This window comes from Zingiber officinale, chromosome 8B (genome assembly GCF_018446385.1).
Source record: "Zingiber officinale cultivar Zhangliang chromosome 8B, Zo_v1.1, whole genome shotgun sequence".
NCBI classification, from domain to species: domain Eukaryota; kingdom Viridiplantae; phylum Streptophyta; class Magnoliopsida; order Zingiberales; family Zingiberaceae; genus Zingiber; species Zingiber officinale.
Window position 1 is genome coordinate 100,324,451 of NC_056001.1, and position 20,028 is coordinate 100,344,478.

Genomic DNA, 20,028 nt, shown 5'->3' on the forward strand with positions numbered 1-20,028 from the left:
GCCTTCAACCCTTGTTGAGGGTGCCTGTGGCAATCTTCATAGCTTATTTCGCTCTTCCGCTGCTCCGTTCGTCTGGGTGATTGTGGCCAATCGAAATAGGGCTCACCCGAACCCAATTCCTGGCCTTCTCCTCAAGCAGGCTTCCGCTCCGGCTTCTCATCCCTCGAACGTCATATACGTTCTTCTCGTCCACCGGTGTACTCTTCCGTAGCACTTCGTCCCTCGGATGCACCGAGCTCGTCAGTTCCCTTCCCGTGCTATCCTTCTCGCTAGCTGCGTCTTCCGCTCGACTTCCTGTGCTCCTAAGCTCTTGTACACTTAGACACAGGGATCAAAACAATACAGGACCTAACTTAACTTAGTTGATCACACCAAAATAACCACGGGGTCCAACAATCTGCATAGGAGGGCAGGGACGTGAGTCATCAACAAAACCAAGTAAGTCATATCCGAATAGAAGAGACATGAACTGCAAGCGTCAGGTAGAGTAATTAGAGGTGGTGAGTTTCAACGGTGTCTGAGCGTTAACGTTGAGAACTACAAGGACGAAAAGTGAATCAAGAGTATTTGTAAGAGATAACTGGCGAATGATGGCGTCGGCGGTAGCTATTGTAAAAGGCAGTTGGTGGGTATTGTGGAGAAAAGAAAAAAAGATTGCTGTTAAGTTTAACGCTCTGATACCATGTTGACGATAAAATTCATACACTTTATTCATGATAATATGTGGTATATAAATACCATTACAAGTGAAAAATAGAAAAAAAAATATAAAATAAGAAAACATATAAAATAAGAAAATAAATATATATTTCCTAATAATAATTATTCTCTAATTATTAAGAAATAAATAAATATTTTCTAATTATTTAGCAAAATTTATAATTTTGCTAAATTAATTGAAATTATTGACAAATATTGAAAGTATAAATTTGACATACTTAATAGTTTGTCAATTAAATATTCAATTCAGTAATTAGCTTCCAGGCTGTGGTGAGACACTAGGCCTTCTTAGTTATTGGATCATCAAACACTTTCTAGGCAAAGTCTCTTAAAGAATTAAACATTTAATTTTCTTTTCTGAAAGTCCAAAGAAAATTTAGTTCAAATATGATTTTGGAACCTAATACAGGTTCCTTCCTACTAGATTAATAAAAAATTTGGGGGGTACATGATTTTTTGGAATTTTCCTAATTTGTCCCTGGTGTTTCTTTATGTACTAATTCATTTTACCATAATTTCTAAATTTTTGTTTTTAAAAGTTGGTTAATTTCAAATACGCATGTTCTTTTAAACTTTCAATTTGACATTTCAATTTATAATTTTCTAATTTTAAATTGTTAAATAAGTCTAAGGGACATGTCTTTGCTAAGTTTAATTTTAACTCAACATTTTCTTTTTCTAATTTGACTAAATCTTTAGAAAGAATTTTAATAAACTGAAAAAACTGCTTGGGAGATAGAGCACATACCTCACTTACCTCATGTTCTGATGCCCCCCTGTATCACAGCTTTCTTCTTCTGATTCTCCCCCTTCATCGATGCTCATCTCTGAGTTGGTTTCATCTTCTACTTGGTGGTTGACCAATAAATGCAGTCCGGAGAAAGCTTCGACCTCGGAATTAGAGGATGATGATTCATCCCATGCGACCTTCAGATTCTTGTGTTTAGAAGATGTTGATCTTTTAGACTTATCTTTCTCCTTGTCCCTCTTCTTCAATTTTAGGCAGTCATCCTTGATGTGCCCTTTTTCATTGCAGCTGTAGCATCAGATCTTCCTTTTGTTTCGGTAATCCCTCTTTCTTTGTGATTTAAATTTATTATATCGAATAAACCATTAGGAGTTTGAATCGTTTGTTCTTGCCTTCAGGGTAATTTTCCGACTCAGTCATTTTCTTTGTTCTGTACACCGAGATTCATGTAATTCGAAAGTAAAGAAAAGACTTTCTAAAGTACTTACCTCAAAATCCTTGGATATATAGTAGGAGTCTACTATAGATGCCCATTCAGGTGTTCTTGGGAATGTATTTAATGCATATCTTTGTGTGTCCCGACTCGTTTCCGTTTCTCTGAGGTTTGATAATCCGATGATTATTAGCTCCTTGAGTCTTCCGTGTAGTTGTGCTACTGACTCTCCTTCTTTCATCCGAAAGTTCGTCAGTTGATTCCGGAGCACGTCCCGTCTCGCAAGCTTTGTTTCGGAAGTTCCTTCGTGCAGTTCCAGGAATTTCTCCCAAAGTTCCTTTGCTGAGTTGTAATCTCCGATTTGATTTACTTCCTGGGGTGGAAGTACGCTGAGTAGGTGGAACTTGGCTTATCTGTTTGCTACGAAGTCTGCTCGTTCCTTCTTAGCCCACTGATATTCTTCTTGTTCTTCTCCTTGCGGGGATTTTAGAGCTACAAAACCATATTTAATTATTAGCAATATTTCAAAGTCGATTTTGAAGAATACCTCCATTCGTTTCTTCCAGGATGCAAATTCTCCTTTTAATTTTGGTGGATAGATTGTCAGTCTAGCCATCATCTTTGATCTTGATGCTTCAGTCAACGGTTAGTCCTTTTGAGGCAATTGGACTTTGATACCACTTGTTGGCGTAGCAAGGCTAGCAAGAGGGGGGGTGAATTGCCTGAAATAGAAAAATAAAATTCTTCCTTGATCTTCAACGCAGATTAGTAGCACACTTATATAAATGATGTTAAGCAACTAATAAATAAAGAAAGATATAAAGGAATTACTTGGTTATAACCTAGGTGGTTGCTAATCCAAGGCAAAGAAAAGCGCTAAAAGATCTCATTTGTGTAGACGGAGAAGCCTAGTACACTTTTCAAAAGCTCAGGAATGTGCTAGGAAATGAGAATTAGAGTTGATGTCTATTTTCCAGGTTCAGGGGTCTTTTTATAGCCCATGAAAAATCTTATCCGTAGCTTAAGGGCGCCTCCAGCGATGCGCAGTGGATAAAGCTTTATCCACTGCGAACGGCTACTTTGACTGGCCGAAGGCGTCTTCCTACTCATGGAGGGTGCCTTCCATGCTTATGGAGGGTGCCCTCCATGTTTATAGAGGGTGCCTTCCGCCTGAAGGTGTCGGAGGTGCGGGCGCCTTCAACCCTTGTTGAGGGCGCCTTTGGCAATCTTCATTAGCTTCTTTCGCTCTTCCGCTATTCCGTTCGCCTGAGTGATTGCGGCCAATCGAAATAGGGCTCACCCGAACCCAATTCCTGGCCTTCTGCTCGAGCAAGCTTCCGTTCCAACTTCTCATCCCTCGAACATCGTGTACGTTCTTCTCGTCCACCGGTGTACTCTTTCGTAGCACTTCGTCCCTCGGATGCAACAAGCTCGTCGATTCCCTTCCCATGCTATCCTTCTCGCTAGCTGCATCTTCCACTCGATTTCCTATACTCCTAAGCTCTTGTACACTTAAACACAAGGATTAAAATAATACATGACCTAACTTAACTTAATTGATCACATCAAAACAATCACGGGGTCTAACAATTTGCACCGGAGGGCAAGGACATGAGCCATCAACAAAACCAAGTAAGTCATATCCGAATAGAAGAGACGTGAACTGCAAGCGTCAGGTAGAGTAATTGGAGGTGGTGAGTTTCAATGGTGTCTGAGCGTTAAAGTTGAGAACCACAAGGGCAAAAAGTGAATCAAGAGTATTTGTAAGAGATAATTGACGAGTGATGTCGTCAGCGGTAGCTATTGTAGAAGGCAATTGGTGAGTATTCTAGAGAAAAGAAAAAAAAGGATTGCTGTTAAATTTAACGCTCTGATACTATGTTGACGATAGAATTCATGTACTTTATTAATGATAATATGTGGTATATAAATACCATTACAAGTGAAAAATAGGAAAAAAGACATAAAATAAGAAAACATATAAAATAAGAAAATAAATATATATTTCCTAATAATAATTATTCTCTAATTATTAAGAAACAAATAAATATTTTTTAATAATTAAGAAATAAATAAGTATTATTTCTTAATAACTTCTAGGAAATACTTTACCCTTTTTAATTATATAAATAATTAAAAAATCATTACATTATATTATATTATTAAACAAAACAATTACAAGAATGAAATAAAAAGCGAATGTACATCTTACCCTCTTTTGTTTGATGGTCTCAGCTAACTCCGACGATAAAAAAAAAAAAGAAGATAAATTCCAACATTTAATTAAAAAATCATTACATTACATTGTATTATTCAACAAAACAACTAGAATGAAATAAAAACGAGAATAGAAATCTGATCCTCGTTTTTTCAATATTCTCAACTAACTCCGATGATAAAAAAGATAAATACTTGTTGGAGAAGAAAAAGGACTAGGATTGTTATTAGTCCGTTGAAAACAACAAAATAAAGGGGAAAAGGAGGGTTATTGCTCTTAATAAAAGGAAGAATAAAAACAACTGTTATTGGAGAAGAGCAGAAAAAAAATAACTAGACTGTAGAAGAAAAAAATACAGAAAAAGAAAGAGAAGAACAAAAGAAGAAGTGACACGTGGAGACTTAACGAGACTGCGTATATGTTAAGAAAGAATAAAATAAAAAAAAGGAGAGATTATGTTTTTTTTAATTTTCTAATTTATTTTAAATTAATTGAACATCCGATTACATTTGATTCAATAATAATTTAACCAAATTAAAACTAAATTAACTCCAATTTAGACTAAAAGAAGAAGAAGTGACATTTGGTTCGATTTTGTTTATTATTTATTTTATTAAAAAATTTCTATAATTAATAAAATTTATATAGATAAAAATAATTAAAAAATTGGAGTGGTTATTTAATGAGTTATTCAACTTTATCTATTTAATTGATATTAAATAAATATAAATAAACTCTGATAATTCAACTTTATTCATTTATTGATATTAAAGAAATATAAATAATCATTTATCAAATAATTATTGACGGTTCATTTACAGACAGGCGAATGTAATCGTGAGCCAAGATATATAGGGATCAAAAAATTACGCTCTAATTACCTCGAGGTTCGAATTCATATTTTCAAGTGATAAATTTCTACGCATTAATCATTCTAGCTAAGGGGTCTTCGATTAAAATCAAGGAAAGAAAAAAGAAGGTCAAGATTTAGAAATTGATTTTTTGGCGATCAATGATAGATATTAGACTTTGTAATAGAAATGCTAGTTCTCTTTATATTTATTTATTTATTTGTATATTATAAAAAAATAAAATTTTACCTTCGTAAAAAAAAAATAAGAATATAAATATACCAAATGGTTCAAAAAAAAAATAAAAATATAACAACATGTTTGGAATGATATGGAATTCAATTCCTTTTAGAATTGGAATTGAATTCCATGTTTTGAAATGATTTTGTAGCTAAGAATTGATATGAAATTCAATTTCAATTCCATCAAACAAGGTAAAAATAAATCACACCCCTTTATGTATAATTTAGATAGGAAATTCAATTCTCCATATTATGTCCATTGTGCCCTCATTCTCTCTTCTTTATAAAAAAAGAAAAGAAAAAAGAGAGAAGGATAAAATGATAAAACATAAAAATTCCATAACTTAAGTTGCAATTCATTCCAAACATGAGAATTGAATTCAATTTTTTATGGAATTCAATTCATAATAAAATTCAATTCAATTCCATGACTTAAATTATTTCCAAACAAGGTGTAAATGAATCAACTAGTTGGACAGCTATTCAGAGCTCTATTTAATAAAAAATTTATTCGAGTTCATTCGTTTATCTTATTAATCTGAGTTCAAGTTCAATTTCGAACTCGAACTTAAAGATATTCAACTCGTAAACTTACTAATATGTTCATTTATAAGCTCGTGAACTCATTCTCGAGCTCATTTAAAACGCTTGATAACATGTACATTTATATGCTCGTAAACTAGAACTCGAGATCAATTCAAGCCGAACTTAAATATAATTTAAACAAGTCAAACTCGAACTTAACAGTCATTTACATCCCTACCAGCAAATTCAGCCCATTGAACCGGACCTACCTCTCTACTACCTAACTTTACTTCTGAAAAACGAGCTAAATTTAAAAAATATATATTTTTTATTAAATAAGCCAAATTCAAATAACGACATGTTCAGCAACAACTGTCACTGGCGTGCGAATGGAGCCGTAGGGCCTACTGTCAGTGTCCTCTACGGCCGTTCTTTATCTTCCTCGAACAGCAACTCGCCGAAATGGGAAATCGATCTGTGAAGTTCTTCGGAACCCCCTTTCGATCCTTCTATTTAGGGCAATTAACTTAATCAAACCAGAAACAGAGGAAGGAAAGCGCAGCTCATGCAGATCCAACTCCAAACTAATTAACAACTTATTTATTCAATCCCGTACAACACTAACTTACACATCAACACAATATAATCGAGAATCAAATTAGTTTTCCAAGAAATAAATCACAATGGAAATTAAAACGACCTCCAATTAAACAAGCAAACCATACAGAAGCGGAAGGTTTCGTCGATCGCCAGATCTAGTATTGTACAGCTTAGGGCTGGTTGTTGTTTATTTGGTGATGGCGTACACGGCGTAGATGATTCCCGGGATGTACCCGAACAGCGTCAACAGAAGGCAGATCCAGAACTCCACCTAAATATTGAAAAACAAGTATGATCTTGATCTTGATCTTTTGTTCATTTTTAAAAAGAGAAAAAGAGAGCGGAGTGGAGGAAGATGTAAACCTGGCATCCGAACTTGAGGAAGACACCGAGAGGAGGGAGGATGATGGCGAGAATAATATCGATGCAATTTGCCGTGCCCTCGTCCGCCATTGATGACCTCGAGCTGAGATGAGACAGAGCAAAGCAAAGCAGGGAGTGACCGACGGAGTGGAGTCAGTGGAGCCGATGGGAGGAGGAGGAGGACCAGAAGCTTCGAGCTATAAATAGACGGAAGCGGCGCGTGCGGATCACGTGGGGGAGAGGGCTCTCGCTTTGCTTAGCCGTGTTTACTTCCGCGTCATTTAGTATTGTTTCTGCTTTTTTAATATTAAAAAAAATAGGAGAACTAATTGCCGACATCTTCCATCGGATGTGCCGTTTCAGAGTTTTCAAGCATTACCGTTGCGGACGCATGGCATCCTCGAGGGACGCCACGTGGTCCGAGATGATGACGGCTATATGCATTGCTGCCCGATGAATTTTGAAGGTGGAGTGGGTCTATTTGGAGGTATGAATTTAAAAGTTAATAAAAAATAATGTGTTTTTTTTTAAAATTTATTTTATGAAGGAAGACGGATTACTCATATTTTTCTATTATTTATTTATTATAAAATAATAGATGATTCATTTTTAGAATTTTTTTATTCATTTAAACAGACAGAAAATGACGTTCCTTTCTCTGCCATATCTTCCCGTCCTCACCTAGTCACTGTGAGCGCTATGGACGAGCCATGCACGGGCGATATTGCACGACCGGTCCAACACAATGTGCTCTTGTATGGGCGGCTTTAAGCGGCGCTTATGTATAGGGATGAATAAAATTTTGATTAAATTGAATTAATCATATCTAACGAGACTAACGGGTTGAATTTAGAAATTAAATTCAATTAATTTAGTTTTTACCCCTTTGTTTGCTTTTAAAGTTTTTTTTTTTTAAAAAAAAGAAGATTCCTTTGCTTTTTCAATGCGGGAAAGAAAGCCGTTGGGGGTTCTGTAAAGGCGTAGAGAACTGATGCCCATTGTATATATCAACTGGTTTGTTTCTAAAGGGAAATGTGCTGGAGGATAAGTGGAAATAATATGGGCATCTGAAAGAGCCACCGCCCTGCCCACGGGGCTACGCTGTCGGTGGGTTCCACTTGAAGCAAGAACATGGAGTAGAAGTTGACTACTTGCAGGAGCCTGAGCCCTTGAGCCGCCCTAGGTCGGTGATGACATCCTGGACGTGATCGTTTTGTTTAATCACTCAGAGAAGGCAACAGTGGTGCATGATTTTGTGGATCTCTTGCTTTATTTTGGTGGAAAGAGACAGCTGGATCCATGACTCGACAGCCTAGCATACGTACAAGCTCTATTTGCCCCGGGCGTTAGTGAAATAATACATCTAAGGATATCCGTAGTCTTTAATTTCTTAAAGAAATTTATATTTTATCATATTATTATCATATCAAAAATTAAAAGTTTTATTTTTATAAAATTTATTTTTTATTATCATACAATTTTTCTCTTTTATAAACTCCACTTCTTTTAAAAAAAATTCTCTATCCTCTATCATCTGTTTTTTGATACAGATTTATAAAAAAAAATTATAAACCCCACCTATATAATAGAGAAAGATTTATATTGAGAGATTTATAACATAAATTATATACTATAAACCTCCCACTGCAGATATTTTAAGTTTTTAAATTGATAAGTTAGTTTTTAAATTGATAAAAGACAATGTCATTTTAGTATTTATCAAAAGAGTGAATATCCTTTTGATAAATTTAATTTTATATATATATAAATATTTTAATTATTTTTTCTCCCTTTTCCTTTTTCCCTCTTATTCATACAATTTTCCGTTTATTTTTTTTTCTCTCTTTTCTTCTCGGATGAATAACGTATGAATAACATTTTATAAAATTTAATAAATTTTTTTATAATATTTAAATATTTTTAGAGAAGAAGAAATAAATAATGGATAATATATTTGAACTCCTTGCAATTTCAAAAATCCATAGGAATTGAAATGGGTACAATCAGAGTTTTCTAGGTCCATCAATAAATTTCGACCCAAATATATCATCCATTGTTTATTTTGACTTATAGGAAGTGCTAAAATATAATAAGGAATAATTACAAAAATTCTCCACATTGGACCTGATATATATGATATCAGGCCTAACGTGGGTCTGATATGGAATTATATCAGACCCAACGTAAAGAATTTTGGTAATTCTTCCTTATTATATTTTAATACCTACGAAAAGTTAAAATAAACAATAAATATCATATTTAAACTCCTTGTAACCCCAGAAATCCAAAAGAATTGAAATTGGTGTAATTGGAACTCTCGAGATCTATCAATGAGTTCCGATTGAAACCCATTAATAGATGTATAGAGCTCTTATTGCATCCATTTCAGTCCCTATGGATTTAGGAAAAATGCCATCTTTAATTGTATTTTTAGATTTTTTTATTAATTTTTAAAAGTAATATTAAAAAGGTCGAGTCTAAACCTAATTAAACCCGCCTTATGTCTAAATCCTAAATAATTCAGAGCAACCAAATAGATTAAGTAATTAGTTTTTACCTAGTATAATAAAACTAATGAATAACAATAGAATTGATTATATGACTCCAAATCTATGGTGCAATAATTAGGTCTTAATAAAAAATTTATAATTGATTATACGGCTCCAAGTCTATAGTGCAACAATTATATCTTAATAAAAAATTTAAATCTTAACTGCAAATTTTCCATTAATAAAATCTTCATTCTTGATTTACCGGATCAATTGAACTAAATATCTGAATTTTAAAAATAAATTAGTATGGGCTATGTGAAACAGTAGGTATAAGGAATACTTGTGTACAAGTATTTACAAATTTTCCTAAATCTTATTCCGGTGTCATATCAAGTGACATTATAATAAATTGACATTCAAACAACAACCACAAACTTTTATCCCACTAGATTTATAGCACTAGATGGCTCAGTTAGAAATCGACATTCAAACAAACGAGGGAAAATGATCATAAATGACAAAAACAAAATTTATATATCAGTAATGATGCAGAAACGATAAGACTAGGAAACACATTGCCATCGCCTGACAAGAACAGCTGACTCTGGCCTTTCAGTTGTAGGCATACTTGGACAAGAAACCTGCTACCTGGGAGGCACTCTCGTATGCTCCCTCGATGCATCGACCCAAGGCAACGCCTGCTACATAGTTGCCTCCGAGAAACAAACCATCAAATCCGCCCTGACTGAGGGCTGTCTTGGCAGCTTCAAGACCGTCCAGATGGCCGACCAAGAACTGCGGTATGGCCTTCGGCCATACTCTTACGCCCACTGCTACTGGGTCTGGGGCATTCGGGCTTATCAAGATTTTCCTGAGGTCACGGTCAACTGCTTCAACCAGCTCGCTCTCCGCCTATGTTTAATGAAAAATTATTTAGAATCCAAGCTAAAATCATCATGTCCAATCCATTATAACCAAAGCTAACAATCATACAAGGACAATACAGATTGATAGTCTATCGTGAATGTATTACTTCGAAAGTTCCAATTAGGCGCACATTAACTACTATTTACATATGAATAGTATGAATCCCTACAAGTGACAACAGTAGATTGAGGCGGTACCTTCGATACAATTCCAGTATTTGTAGCACCTCCTATGTAGTTGAGAAGCAACACTCTTCCAGGTGGAGCGCGATTAGGAAAAAGTGAAGAGCTATATATGGTTCCTGAGAGGAAAGCAGCCAGAAGTGTAAGTACTAAAAAGAATAAATTTAAACAGTGAGTAGGGTTCATGGATTGATTATCTATTGGCTTGCAAGACATTGAAACCTTTTGTAAGAAGAGAAATTGTACCTAATGTCTCGACACCTTGGCTACGAGGATGCAACTGACCAAAACCCCTAAGCTCACCATCTATCAGACATTCCTTTCTAATTGCTTCCTTAGGATATGAAACAGAAACTGCTGCAACTGGTGGATAATAGAACTTCGAGAGAGCCTCAGCTGCATCATTCTGAAGGTAATCACAGATTAAAACAAAAATGTTTACAAACAAAATGGTGTGACAAAAAAGGGAAACATACAAGTAATGATTGCAATCAGAAAATACAAATACCCTAAACCATGTTTTGAAGTTTCTAATTAGATGTATCCTTATCCCAATATCCAATTGTTTCTACCACAAGAGATAATTTGCCACAATTTTTTGTTCAACCAATTAGAAAGAACACCTTGTAAAGAAAAAGGATCAAAAAATCCTACCCGTATATATTATTAACTTTGTAGCTATACAGCTTATATTGTGTCCTTATGAAAAAGCAAAATTACATATTAGAAAAGCAAAACTACATGCAACAATTAAAAGATTTTTTTAAAATGCAGCTTGAAGCTGAAAAAGGAATGTGACATTTTGACATTTTGTATTCATTTAATCCGTCAATTTGACATATAGACACAAACATGGCACAACAAGTCTAACAGGAATTGACAAGATGCCTTCCACAATTACATTTTAAAACAAAATGATTGTCCATTGATTATATTTCTTAATCACTGTTAAAGGAGAAAAAAAAACTTTTATCCAAACAGTGAATATCAGTGCACTTTAACTGGAACTTGAAATACACTTCAGCAAGAGAGATTTTGACATACTGAAAGAGGACGAAGGAGGTCGCTAGCAACATATGATGGAATGGTTAGGATAACACTTTTAGTCTCCACCGATTTTAATCCTTCTGGTGTTTCATACATCAAGATATACCCTTGATTATCCAGCTTTCTAATGCTCGTGAGCTTCCATGATAACTTGACCTTGTTACCCAACCTGAATTTTTGGCATCACCAGAGCAACTAAGGTTACATATTAATCATTGGAAAGAAGATCACAGAAATATGTAACAAATTTACATATATAGATGTTAAAATTGAAAGATGATAAAGGTAACAAGGATTCTAGGTGCATATTGGCAAAAATCAACAAGGGTTGAAAGATACTGTCGTTTTTTTTCAGCATTTAAAAGTTAGGGCTAGAAGAACTCAAGATACAAAAATATACATAATAGACAATATGCATATAGTGAGACAAAATTTATCTCTTCTCTTAAAAAAATAGAGTGAGCAAAGCTAGGAAAACTTTCATTCACAAATATACCTGTCCCTTTTATGGGGCTTGAATAACCGTTCCAAAGACTCAAGATAGAGGTTGTGTAAATGAGCACTAGTGAAAGCCAAAGGACCATCCACAAAAACTCAAGATATGAGTGAACATAGATAGAGATTTATCAAGACTTGCTTAAAGGTTTGAGATTTGAGTCATCAAGACATGTTTAGATGTACGAGACTTAAATAAGCACCATTAAATGATCATCCCAAAAACTTGAGTGATCATGGGCAAAAACCATCAAGACATGCTTATATATTCAATCTTTGCAGTGAAAGTTAAGAGAAACCATTAAGAAATGCTTAGAAGGTTGAAAGTATTTGAAAGCTTGGCTTGAAGTTGTCTGAATTTAGTATAGAAAAAATCTAAAAATTTGTATTTGACTTGGAGAGATTTGAAGTTTGAAAAGTATTGAATGGCTCTGGAAGGAGAATATGATTTGGAGAAATTTGAATTGACTTAGATTTGACTTGAAAGAGACCTTAGCTAGAATATTTTGAAATTGTCAAAAGTAACTTGGTAAATTTTAATTCAAGATGGTTGGTCCATATAGGAAAAAAGAATATAGGGTCCTAAGGGAAGAGACTTTAACTTTGTCTTTCAATTTTGAAAATGTTTAAATTCTAGAAATCTTCAAAAATTAATTTTAGATGTTTGCATAATTTTTCAGAACGAATTAAAAACTTTGATAGAGAAACTTGTGAAATAATTGTCTATCTAGAATAATTACAAAATTTGAGAATTTTCAAAAAATATTTTTTCAAAAAATGCCCTAGAGCACAAGTCAGAACAAGCTGCAATTTGTGAAAAACAACTTACAACTTAAAATCACAATGTGATTGAATGATTATAAGGTTAGCTTATACTTGTTGCCAACCTAGTTTAGGTCAACTCGCCCATAATTCAAAACATTTTCAATAATAAAAAAATCAACATATTTCAACAACACATGTTTACCTTGAATAAATTGCATTAGGAAGTGACGCAAGTCCTTTTCTAAAAGATGCAACAGTTTGTCCCTTGGGCTTGGGCAAATTCCTGCAGCTTAGCAAGTATTTAACAGGACAGTTATGCACCCAGCATTACTGTATAGACTAAGACTGCTTTTTAAAATCTGTAACTTACGGATCTCTAGGTTGCTTGGGGATTTTGTTCCTCTCTTGAATTGCTTTTATAGTACCACCGATTATGCTTCCACCATTCTGTTCCAATTTCCAAACCTTTCCAAATGCTGCCTTCATGCTAAGCTTTGCTGGATCGCCAGCATATACACCTGTGCACAATGCAGTCTGTGTCAAATTAAGAAGCAAGCTGTAGGGATTATTGCCGTACTGAGGATAAATATACAGATAATTGAAGCATAACCATCATTGCAATGAACATTCTTCTGATCCATGAGAATAATTGTCCATGTTGTGGACACTCTAGAAAACAAGATCAAAGGTATAAGAATTTGTTTTTTCTTCAAAAATGAACAATAAATCATATCCATATGGAAACTCCAAACAGCAATAATAAGGCTACAAAATATGGATCCTTAACCATGACACCGTGAAAATGTATTTAGTGGAGATTAACATATAAACACAACCCAAACTGCCTTTGAAGTAGGCATACATCAATCCAATGGAAACACATTCTGAGAAAAGGCTACAAAAAATGGGCGAGGCTATGGGGAAATGAGCCTAAGAACTTTCTCCAGAACTAACAAAAAACTGATTCATTCACAAAATTAAACTGAAAAGAAAATCTGGTCCATTTAGCTATACAAATATACAATCAAAAGAAAAATAAAATATTGACCTGAGCAGAATGGCTCTATCAGACGCTCAAACACCTCATCTCCAAGATTTCGGCGCACAAATTCTTCAACTGACTCCTCATGTCCCTGAAACCTTTGCCAAACATTATATATGAGGAAATAAAAGAATAGAAATTCAAATTATAAAAAGAATGTTGATCAAGAGGACAAACTGGTGGGGAAGGACGAATTCCAATAGCACCAAATCCAGCTCTCAGCTTACCACCAATGCTCATCAAGTCAAATACAGGCATGTCAGTTAGTTTGGATGGCACTGGCCTCAATTTCCCATCCCACAAAACAAATCGTGGAGCATTCGGATCTCCAAATACAAGCTCTTCCTTCAAACCACTATCTACCTACAATAACAATATTATATCTTAAATAATAAGGAATGAAGGGGCAGTTAAAAGTCCAAAAAATAAGTTTTATATAAAGCAAAGGCATGGCATTCAACTTTAACAAGGAGGATAGGTTGCACTTTTTTTGTGCAAGGCACAAGGTAGATAGATGTCTTATTGCAAAGCATAACATATTTGAGAAAATTAAATAAGGCAATATATGAAAGAAACCAAAGAAAAATAATCAGTTTCTGTTTCAGTGTGACTATTGTTATTTGTTTAAACAGATAGCACTACGAACCAAAGACCAGGAGAGAAAATGGAATCAAATAGCACAACACATAGTAAATGTCATGCATAAAGGATACAATAAAAGAACCACATGGTAAATGAACAGAACTTAATGAGACAATGACATGCAAAAATTGCAACGCATGCATACGAGTGAAAAATGAAGACAAATAAAGTATATAAAATGTAAAGGAAAGTCTTGAGCCCTGACAATGATACATGGTACAGATTTCTTCCGATCAAGTAAAAAAAGAAACCCAATTGCTGACAAGTATTACACAGCATCAAAAGAAACAATACAATGTAAACCAAGATAACAACAAGGTAGAAAGGTTGCTCGTGCATGAACAGGCAGACTAGGCAAGCATTAGCATTAAATGAAATGTCCTGCAAACAAATATTTACTCTAGTATTTTTTTATTAAAAGTATTATAATTAAATCCATGCCTGAAGACCCTAGTTCAAACCAATAGCATGTTTCAAGATAATGATGCTAACAGACTAAATTAAAGGCAAAGAAACTAGATGAGAAATTCAAGAATCCACGGTATATGTGGTGCCTAGATGATCAAATTTTGTGGCAAGCCCAATAAAGAAAATCAACAGTGCATTTTTTAGATTAAAAAAAAAGAGAGAAATCAGGTAACCAAGCATTTTATGCATCAGAAGATAAGAGTATGTATTGCATCTATGAGGGTGCAAAACAAAGTATGATTGCTAGCAAATTTTTGGACCATAAAACTAAACTAGCTTGATCCATATAACAACAAGTACAACTTCTACATTGCCATGGGGATACAGTATTAGGTCATTTAACCTGACCACATGGATGAGATATTGAAAATATGATCCACTCATGGATTCATCAGAGGCTCATTCCTCTATGGAGGGCTGTGTGATCTAGTTAAGTGTTTGACGATGAGGAAATTGAATACCTTATGCAGCCAAGTGAACCAAACCATAAACAATGAATGAGGATTGGAAAATATGTGATTTGTGTCATTCTGGCATTGATGACAGTAAAGCAACAATTTCATGAAGAAAAGTTTTCATATATATCAAAACATTCCCCTATCAATACCAGCTTGTATTTAAATGAAGTTATGACATAATTGTATCAGCAAGACTCCACCAGGAATTATAGCCTCAGAATGTTTTGCAGCATTAGCACAATCCTATTACACATTTTGTATAAGATATCAACTACCATGAAGAAGTATGAAAACAGGGTAGCTATAATTTCAGTATACAATGTCACAATTTGTTATAGCATAAAAGAATGGATTCATTCATGAAATTTTGCCATAGTTTGACGCTGGCTGGCAACCTAACGCAACCCTCCTCCTTTATCCGGGCTTGGGACCGGCCATGACTGGTCATCATGGGCGGAGTTTTATAGCATAAAAGAATCACCATATAAAATGCCTAGCATTGTAGAATGATTAAGGTAGCTGCAATGTAGGACTGTGTGAACAAACTTATAACAATCTCTGACCTCTCAAAAAAGTTGTTTTATAATGTTCTATGGATATTGAACAACATTCTACATGAAGCCATTTGAGCAAAAAAAAACTTATGGTAGCCTCATTTGGGCAAATAAGGTGAAGGATGGATGGATGAGTAAAAGGATGAACCCAAATATTTAGCAAATATCTAGTCAAATTACTTATAATGACCAGCATCACCTTACCGTTCAAGGCAATCAATATAAGATAAATTGCATTAATTAATTATCATTGCAAATATCTTGTGAAGGAAAAGCTAAAGTTGATTAACTACAATTGCTCATTTTATGAATTGGCAGTTATGAATTATTGTATGAAATTTAGTCAGATGGAATGAGAGAGGAGAGAATAGAAGTTAGAGAAAAAGGCTATTATTATCTTTCTCTTCAAATTTAAGTATCCATCTTTCAACTTATCCTTCCAACAGAACAGGTGAAAGAATGGATAGTTTCATTCATTTGTCCATCCAAAAGAACAGGTGAACCATAAATGAATACCCATCCATCCTTCATATAATCATCCATCCTACCAAAAACGTGTGCTTAATTAAGGTAAAATTGTTGCCTTCCAACGGAACTTTGCTGTACTCTCAAAGTAAGTTTAAATTATTGCTCTATCCATCAATTCCCAAAAATAAACAGGTCCATCAATTTTGACATTGTCAAACGAACAACATAATACCGATCCCATTTTTCAAAGACCTCTGTTGAAAACGGAACCGAGTAGTTTTAAAAAAAAAAAAAATCCAAAATGAAGATAAGAATGTACCGCCATGGAGAGTACGGGATCGGAAGGCTGGAAGCTGTTAGGACCCTCCTCCCAAAGGTAGCCATCCCTCTCAACTGTGGTGATGTTGCCGCCAACCCGGTCCTTCGCCTCCGTCACCAGGACATCCAGCGCTGCCTCGGCATGCTTCGTTGAGAGTGCCTGCGCCGTGCAGAGTCCGCTGATTCCTCCACCGACCACGACACAGTCCGCCGAGACTCGCCCCGCCGCAGCCTCGCCACCCGCGTCCCGGACGGCGGGGTTGCTCGCCACGTTGCATCGAACTCGCCGGGGGGCGTCCTTCACCCGGAGGCCATCGACGGCGGTAGGCGGCCCGGCGGAGAAGGACACGATGGAAACGGCGGCGGCCATCGGGATTCGACGAGATGACGAAGGAGCGCAGCGATTGGGTTTTGGGATTTCGTTCGGGCTCGTTTCGTCGTCTCTTCTTCTACGTCATCCGAAACGACCGCGACATTTACTCGTTCTTTATCGGCAAGGTTAGTGGGCTATAATTGAGCTCAGAATATGGGCCCATATTTCACATTAACTTAAGCTCAACTATTGGTCCAGTAAAAGCCCATAAACCATCCCAATTATAGTTTTAACCATACATGCCACCACCTTAGCTATATCATCTTAGCAACCTCTCTATAATGAGACAGGATCTCCTGGACTACTTTTTATGATCAAGAGGATACACTATTCGTATTTATAGTTAGATTACGGGCGTGATCCGATCGTAAATAGTTGTGATCCCTTCTTGGGTTCTTTGTCCCCATCATATTTTAGTTTTTGTTTGGAGCAGACGACTGGAGATCATTCTCGCTCGACGCCCAATAATCTGACTACTTATCCACCACCGAAGGCTTTCGGGTGATCTTCGACCGCTCGCTTTGAACAAAAACTATAACTTGATGGAGACGATGAACCCAAGAAGGGATCACAACAATTTGTGACCAGATCATGGCCATGATACGGCCGCAAATGTGAGTGGCACATCCTCTGGATAAAAAAAAATGGTCCAAAAAATTTGTGCTCTTGTATAATAGCCCCACACTTAGAGCAAATGAGGAATATTTGTCCTAGTGCAATCGTCATTTGCATATATCCCAGAGGTTTTGCCTGCCTGATAATAAATGAACCAAATGGTATTGAGTTTGATAAAAGTTTATTTATATTTATTTAAATAAATAAATTTATTTTTTAAAATAAATAAGTAAATTATTATTTGTTTATTAGTTAATAAAAATTATGAACAGCACATCAATAAAGTTTAACTTATAAATAATAGAAAAATTCTCATAATCAATAAATAAGTTTTAATGTAAATCTATTAAGTTTGAGAATATAAAAATTTTAAATAACCAAATAAATTTAAATTGAAAATTTTATAACATCTAAATCATTAACCTCGAGTCAAACTTGAAACAAATCCAAACAAAAACGGAAATTTAAGGTTGGCGTGTATAGATTATATTTTAAATTTAACGGAGAGAAAGATGGATTATTTTCAAAATTAATGAGGTAAAATTAGAATTTCTAAATTATAAAAAAATAAAACTTAAACAATTTTTTAGTAAATTAATTCATTTTAAACTTGTTGCCTCTTCACATTCCTATTGCTTATATTTATCATATTTTTTTTCTTTTGGTAATTGACTGTCCATACAAATAAAAATATTTCCCTAAAATCAAAAGTTAATCATTTTTTTCTTCTTCCCTCACCCTTTTATCTTATTATAATTCCACGATCTAAATGCAAAATAATTGATTATTGATATAATAATTATTCATTCGGAGATTAAATAATTAAGTTGGCTCTCATTACTTTAATAGAGCATCATTATCATTTAAGTGGCGGTTGCCATTTCTTGTCAAAGCCTTTGCCCTCTTTTAAGAGAAAAAGGTAGTGTGATAGGAATAGGAGATGTGTCATTCGTATTTATAGTTGGATCACGTTCGTGATCCGGTCGTAAATGATTATGATTTCTTCCTGGGTTCATCGTCCCTATCAGGTTATAATTTTTGTTCGGAACAGGCGATCGGAGGCCGTCCGAAGGCTTCCGGTGGTAGATAAGTGACCAGGTTACTAGGTGCCGAGCGAGAGTGTCCTCCGGGCGGCCTTCGGCCACCTGGTCTGAACAAAAACTATAACCTGATAGGGATGATGAACTCAGGAAAGGATTTCAACCATTTGCAGCCGGATCGCGACCGCGATCCGACCACAAATATGAGTAACACATTCCTTGGACCATAAAAAGTGATCCAAGAGATCTTGCCTCGTGTCATAGGGCATGCATGCATTGATGTTTACGAGCCTTCCATTAATGTTTTGTTTATTTAAAGAGGTGGATTAAGAAGGGAAAGAAATTTATTGTAGAAATATATCCCTAGGGAAGGAGAACGGAAAGCCAAAGGATAAAAGTAAATGAGGAGAAGGGGAGATTGATGATAGTGAAGTCTTTATGCCCTTGGTGGTTGAGCCATTGAAGATGTAGGAAGAGGCTAAGCTTATAGAAGAAGATGGTTCGGTGAGGTTGAGCATGGCATAGAAGACTAGAAAGCTTCCAGCTTATCCTTCAAAAAAAACCACTTTTTCCTTCAAAGACCAGCAATCCAAACTCTGCGATTGAATTTTCTTCCTAATTTCTCACACATTCGTAGGTAAAAGAAGGAATTTACCAAAGATATCTTCGATAAACCTTAAATCTCAATCAAAATTAAAATTCTGACAAGAAATTCACATAGGGTTAGGATTCAAAATCATATGAGATTTGTAAGAAGAAGAATAGAAAGAGAGGAAGAAATAAGATGAGAATAATAAAATCTATTGTTCATTGATATTTGTCCTAAGGATAATACAATATATAATGTTCAAAAGTACTTGGTCAAATAACTAATTAATAAATATCAGAATTATTCTAAAAATAATTCTGAGAATAATTATAACAGAATTATTAGAATAATCCAAATACTAATATGATTTGATTTGGTAATTTGATCCGGTCAATTTGGATAATTCTGTTATATCTCTTTTACCCCCCGACAAACTCAGCGGGAGATCTTTGACGTTGAGTTTGCTTGCTAACTTGTTGAAATGTTGTCTGGATAGTGGCTTAGTAAATATGTCAGCGATTTGATCTTCAGCAGAAATATAAGAGACGGATAACTGCTGAGTTGCCACACGTTCACGAACAAAATGAAAATCAATTTCCACATGTTTTGTACAAGCATGAAAGATTGGATTTGCTCTAAGATATGTTGCTCCAATATTGTCGCACCAAATTTTTGGTGCAATATTTGATGCAAAATGAAGTTCAGAGAGAAGTGATTGAAGCCAAATAATTTCTGACGTTGTATTTGCTATAGCTTTATATTCTGCCTCAGTGCTTGAACGAGATACCGTAGGTTGCTTTTTCGAATTCCATGAGATAAGATTTCGTCCAAGAAATATTGCATATCCACTAGT

The 20,028-nt window shown here is 35.0% G+C and overlaps 2 protein-coding genes across 2 annotated transcripts; both read right to left on the minus strand.

Annotated features, from left to right (window-relative positions):
- Window positions 1-6,303: 6,303 nt before the first annotated feature.
- LOC122017818 (hydrophobic protein LTI6B-like) lies at window positions 6,304-6,882 on the minus strand. The gene is made up of 2 exons (XM_042575522.1): window positions 6,701-6,882; window positions 6,304-6,608 (listed from the first exon to the last, which is right to left on the minus strand). The coding sequence occupies exons 1-2, from the start codon at window positions 6,788-6,790 to the stop codon at window positions 6,525-6,527; spliced, it is 174 nt and encodes a 57-aa protein (XP_042431456.1). The 5' UTR covers window positions 6,791-6,882; the 3' UTR covers window positions 6,304-6,524.
- Window positions 6,883-9,615: 2,733 nt separating this feature from the next.
- On the minus strand, window positions 9,616-17,034 carry LOC122015956 (protoporphyrinogen oxidase, chloroplastic-like). The gene is made up of 9 exons (XM_042573065.1): window positions 16,560-17,034; window positions 13,828-14,013; window positions 13,657-13,741; window positions 12,979-13,126; window positions 12,811-12,891; window positions 11,346-11,517; window positions 10,548-10,707; window positions 10,317-10,420; window positions 9,616-10,104 (listed from the first exon to the last, which is right to left on the minus strand). The coding sequence occupies exons 1-9, from the start codon at window positions 16,926-16,928 to the stop codon at window positions 9,805-9,807; spliced, it is 1,605 nt and encodes a 534-aa protein (XP_042428999.1). The 5' UTR covers window positions 16,929-17,034; the 3' UTR covers window positions 9,616-9,804.
- Between the last annotated feature and the right edge of the window lie 2,994 nt (window positions 17,035-20,028).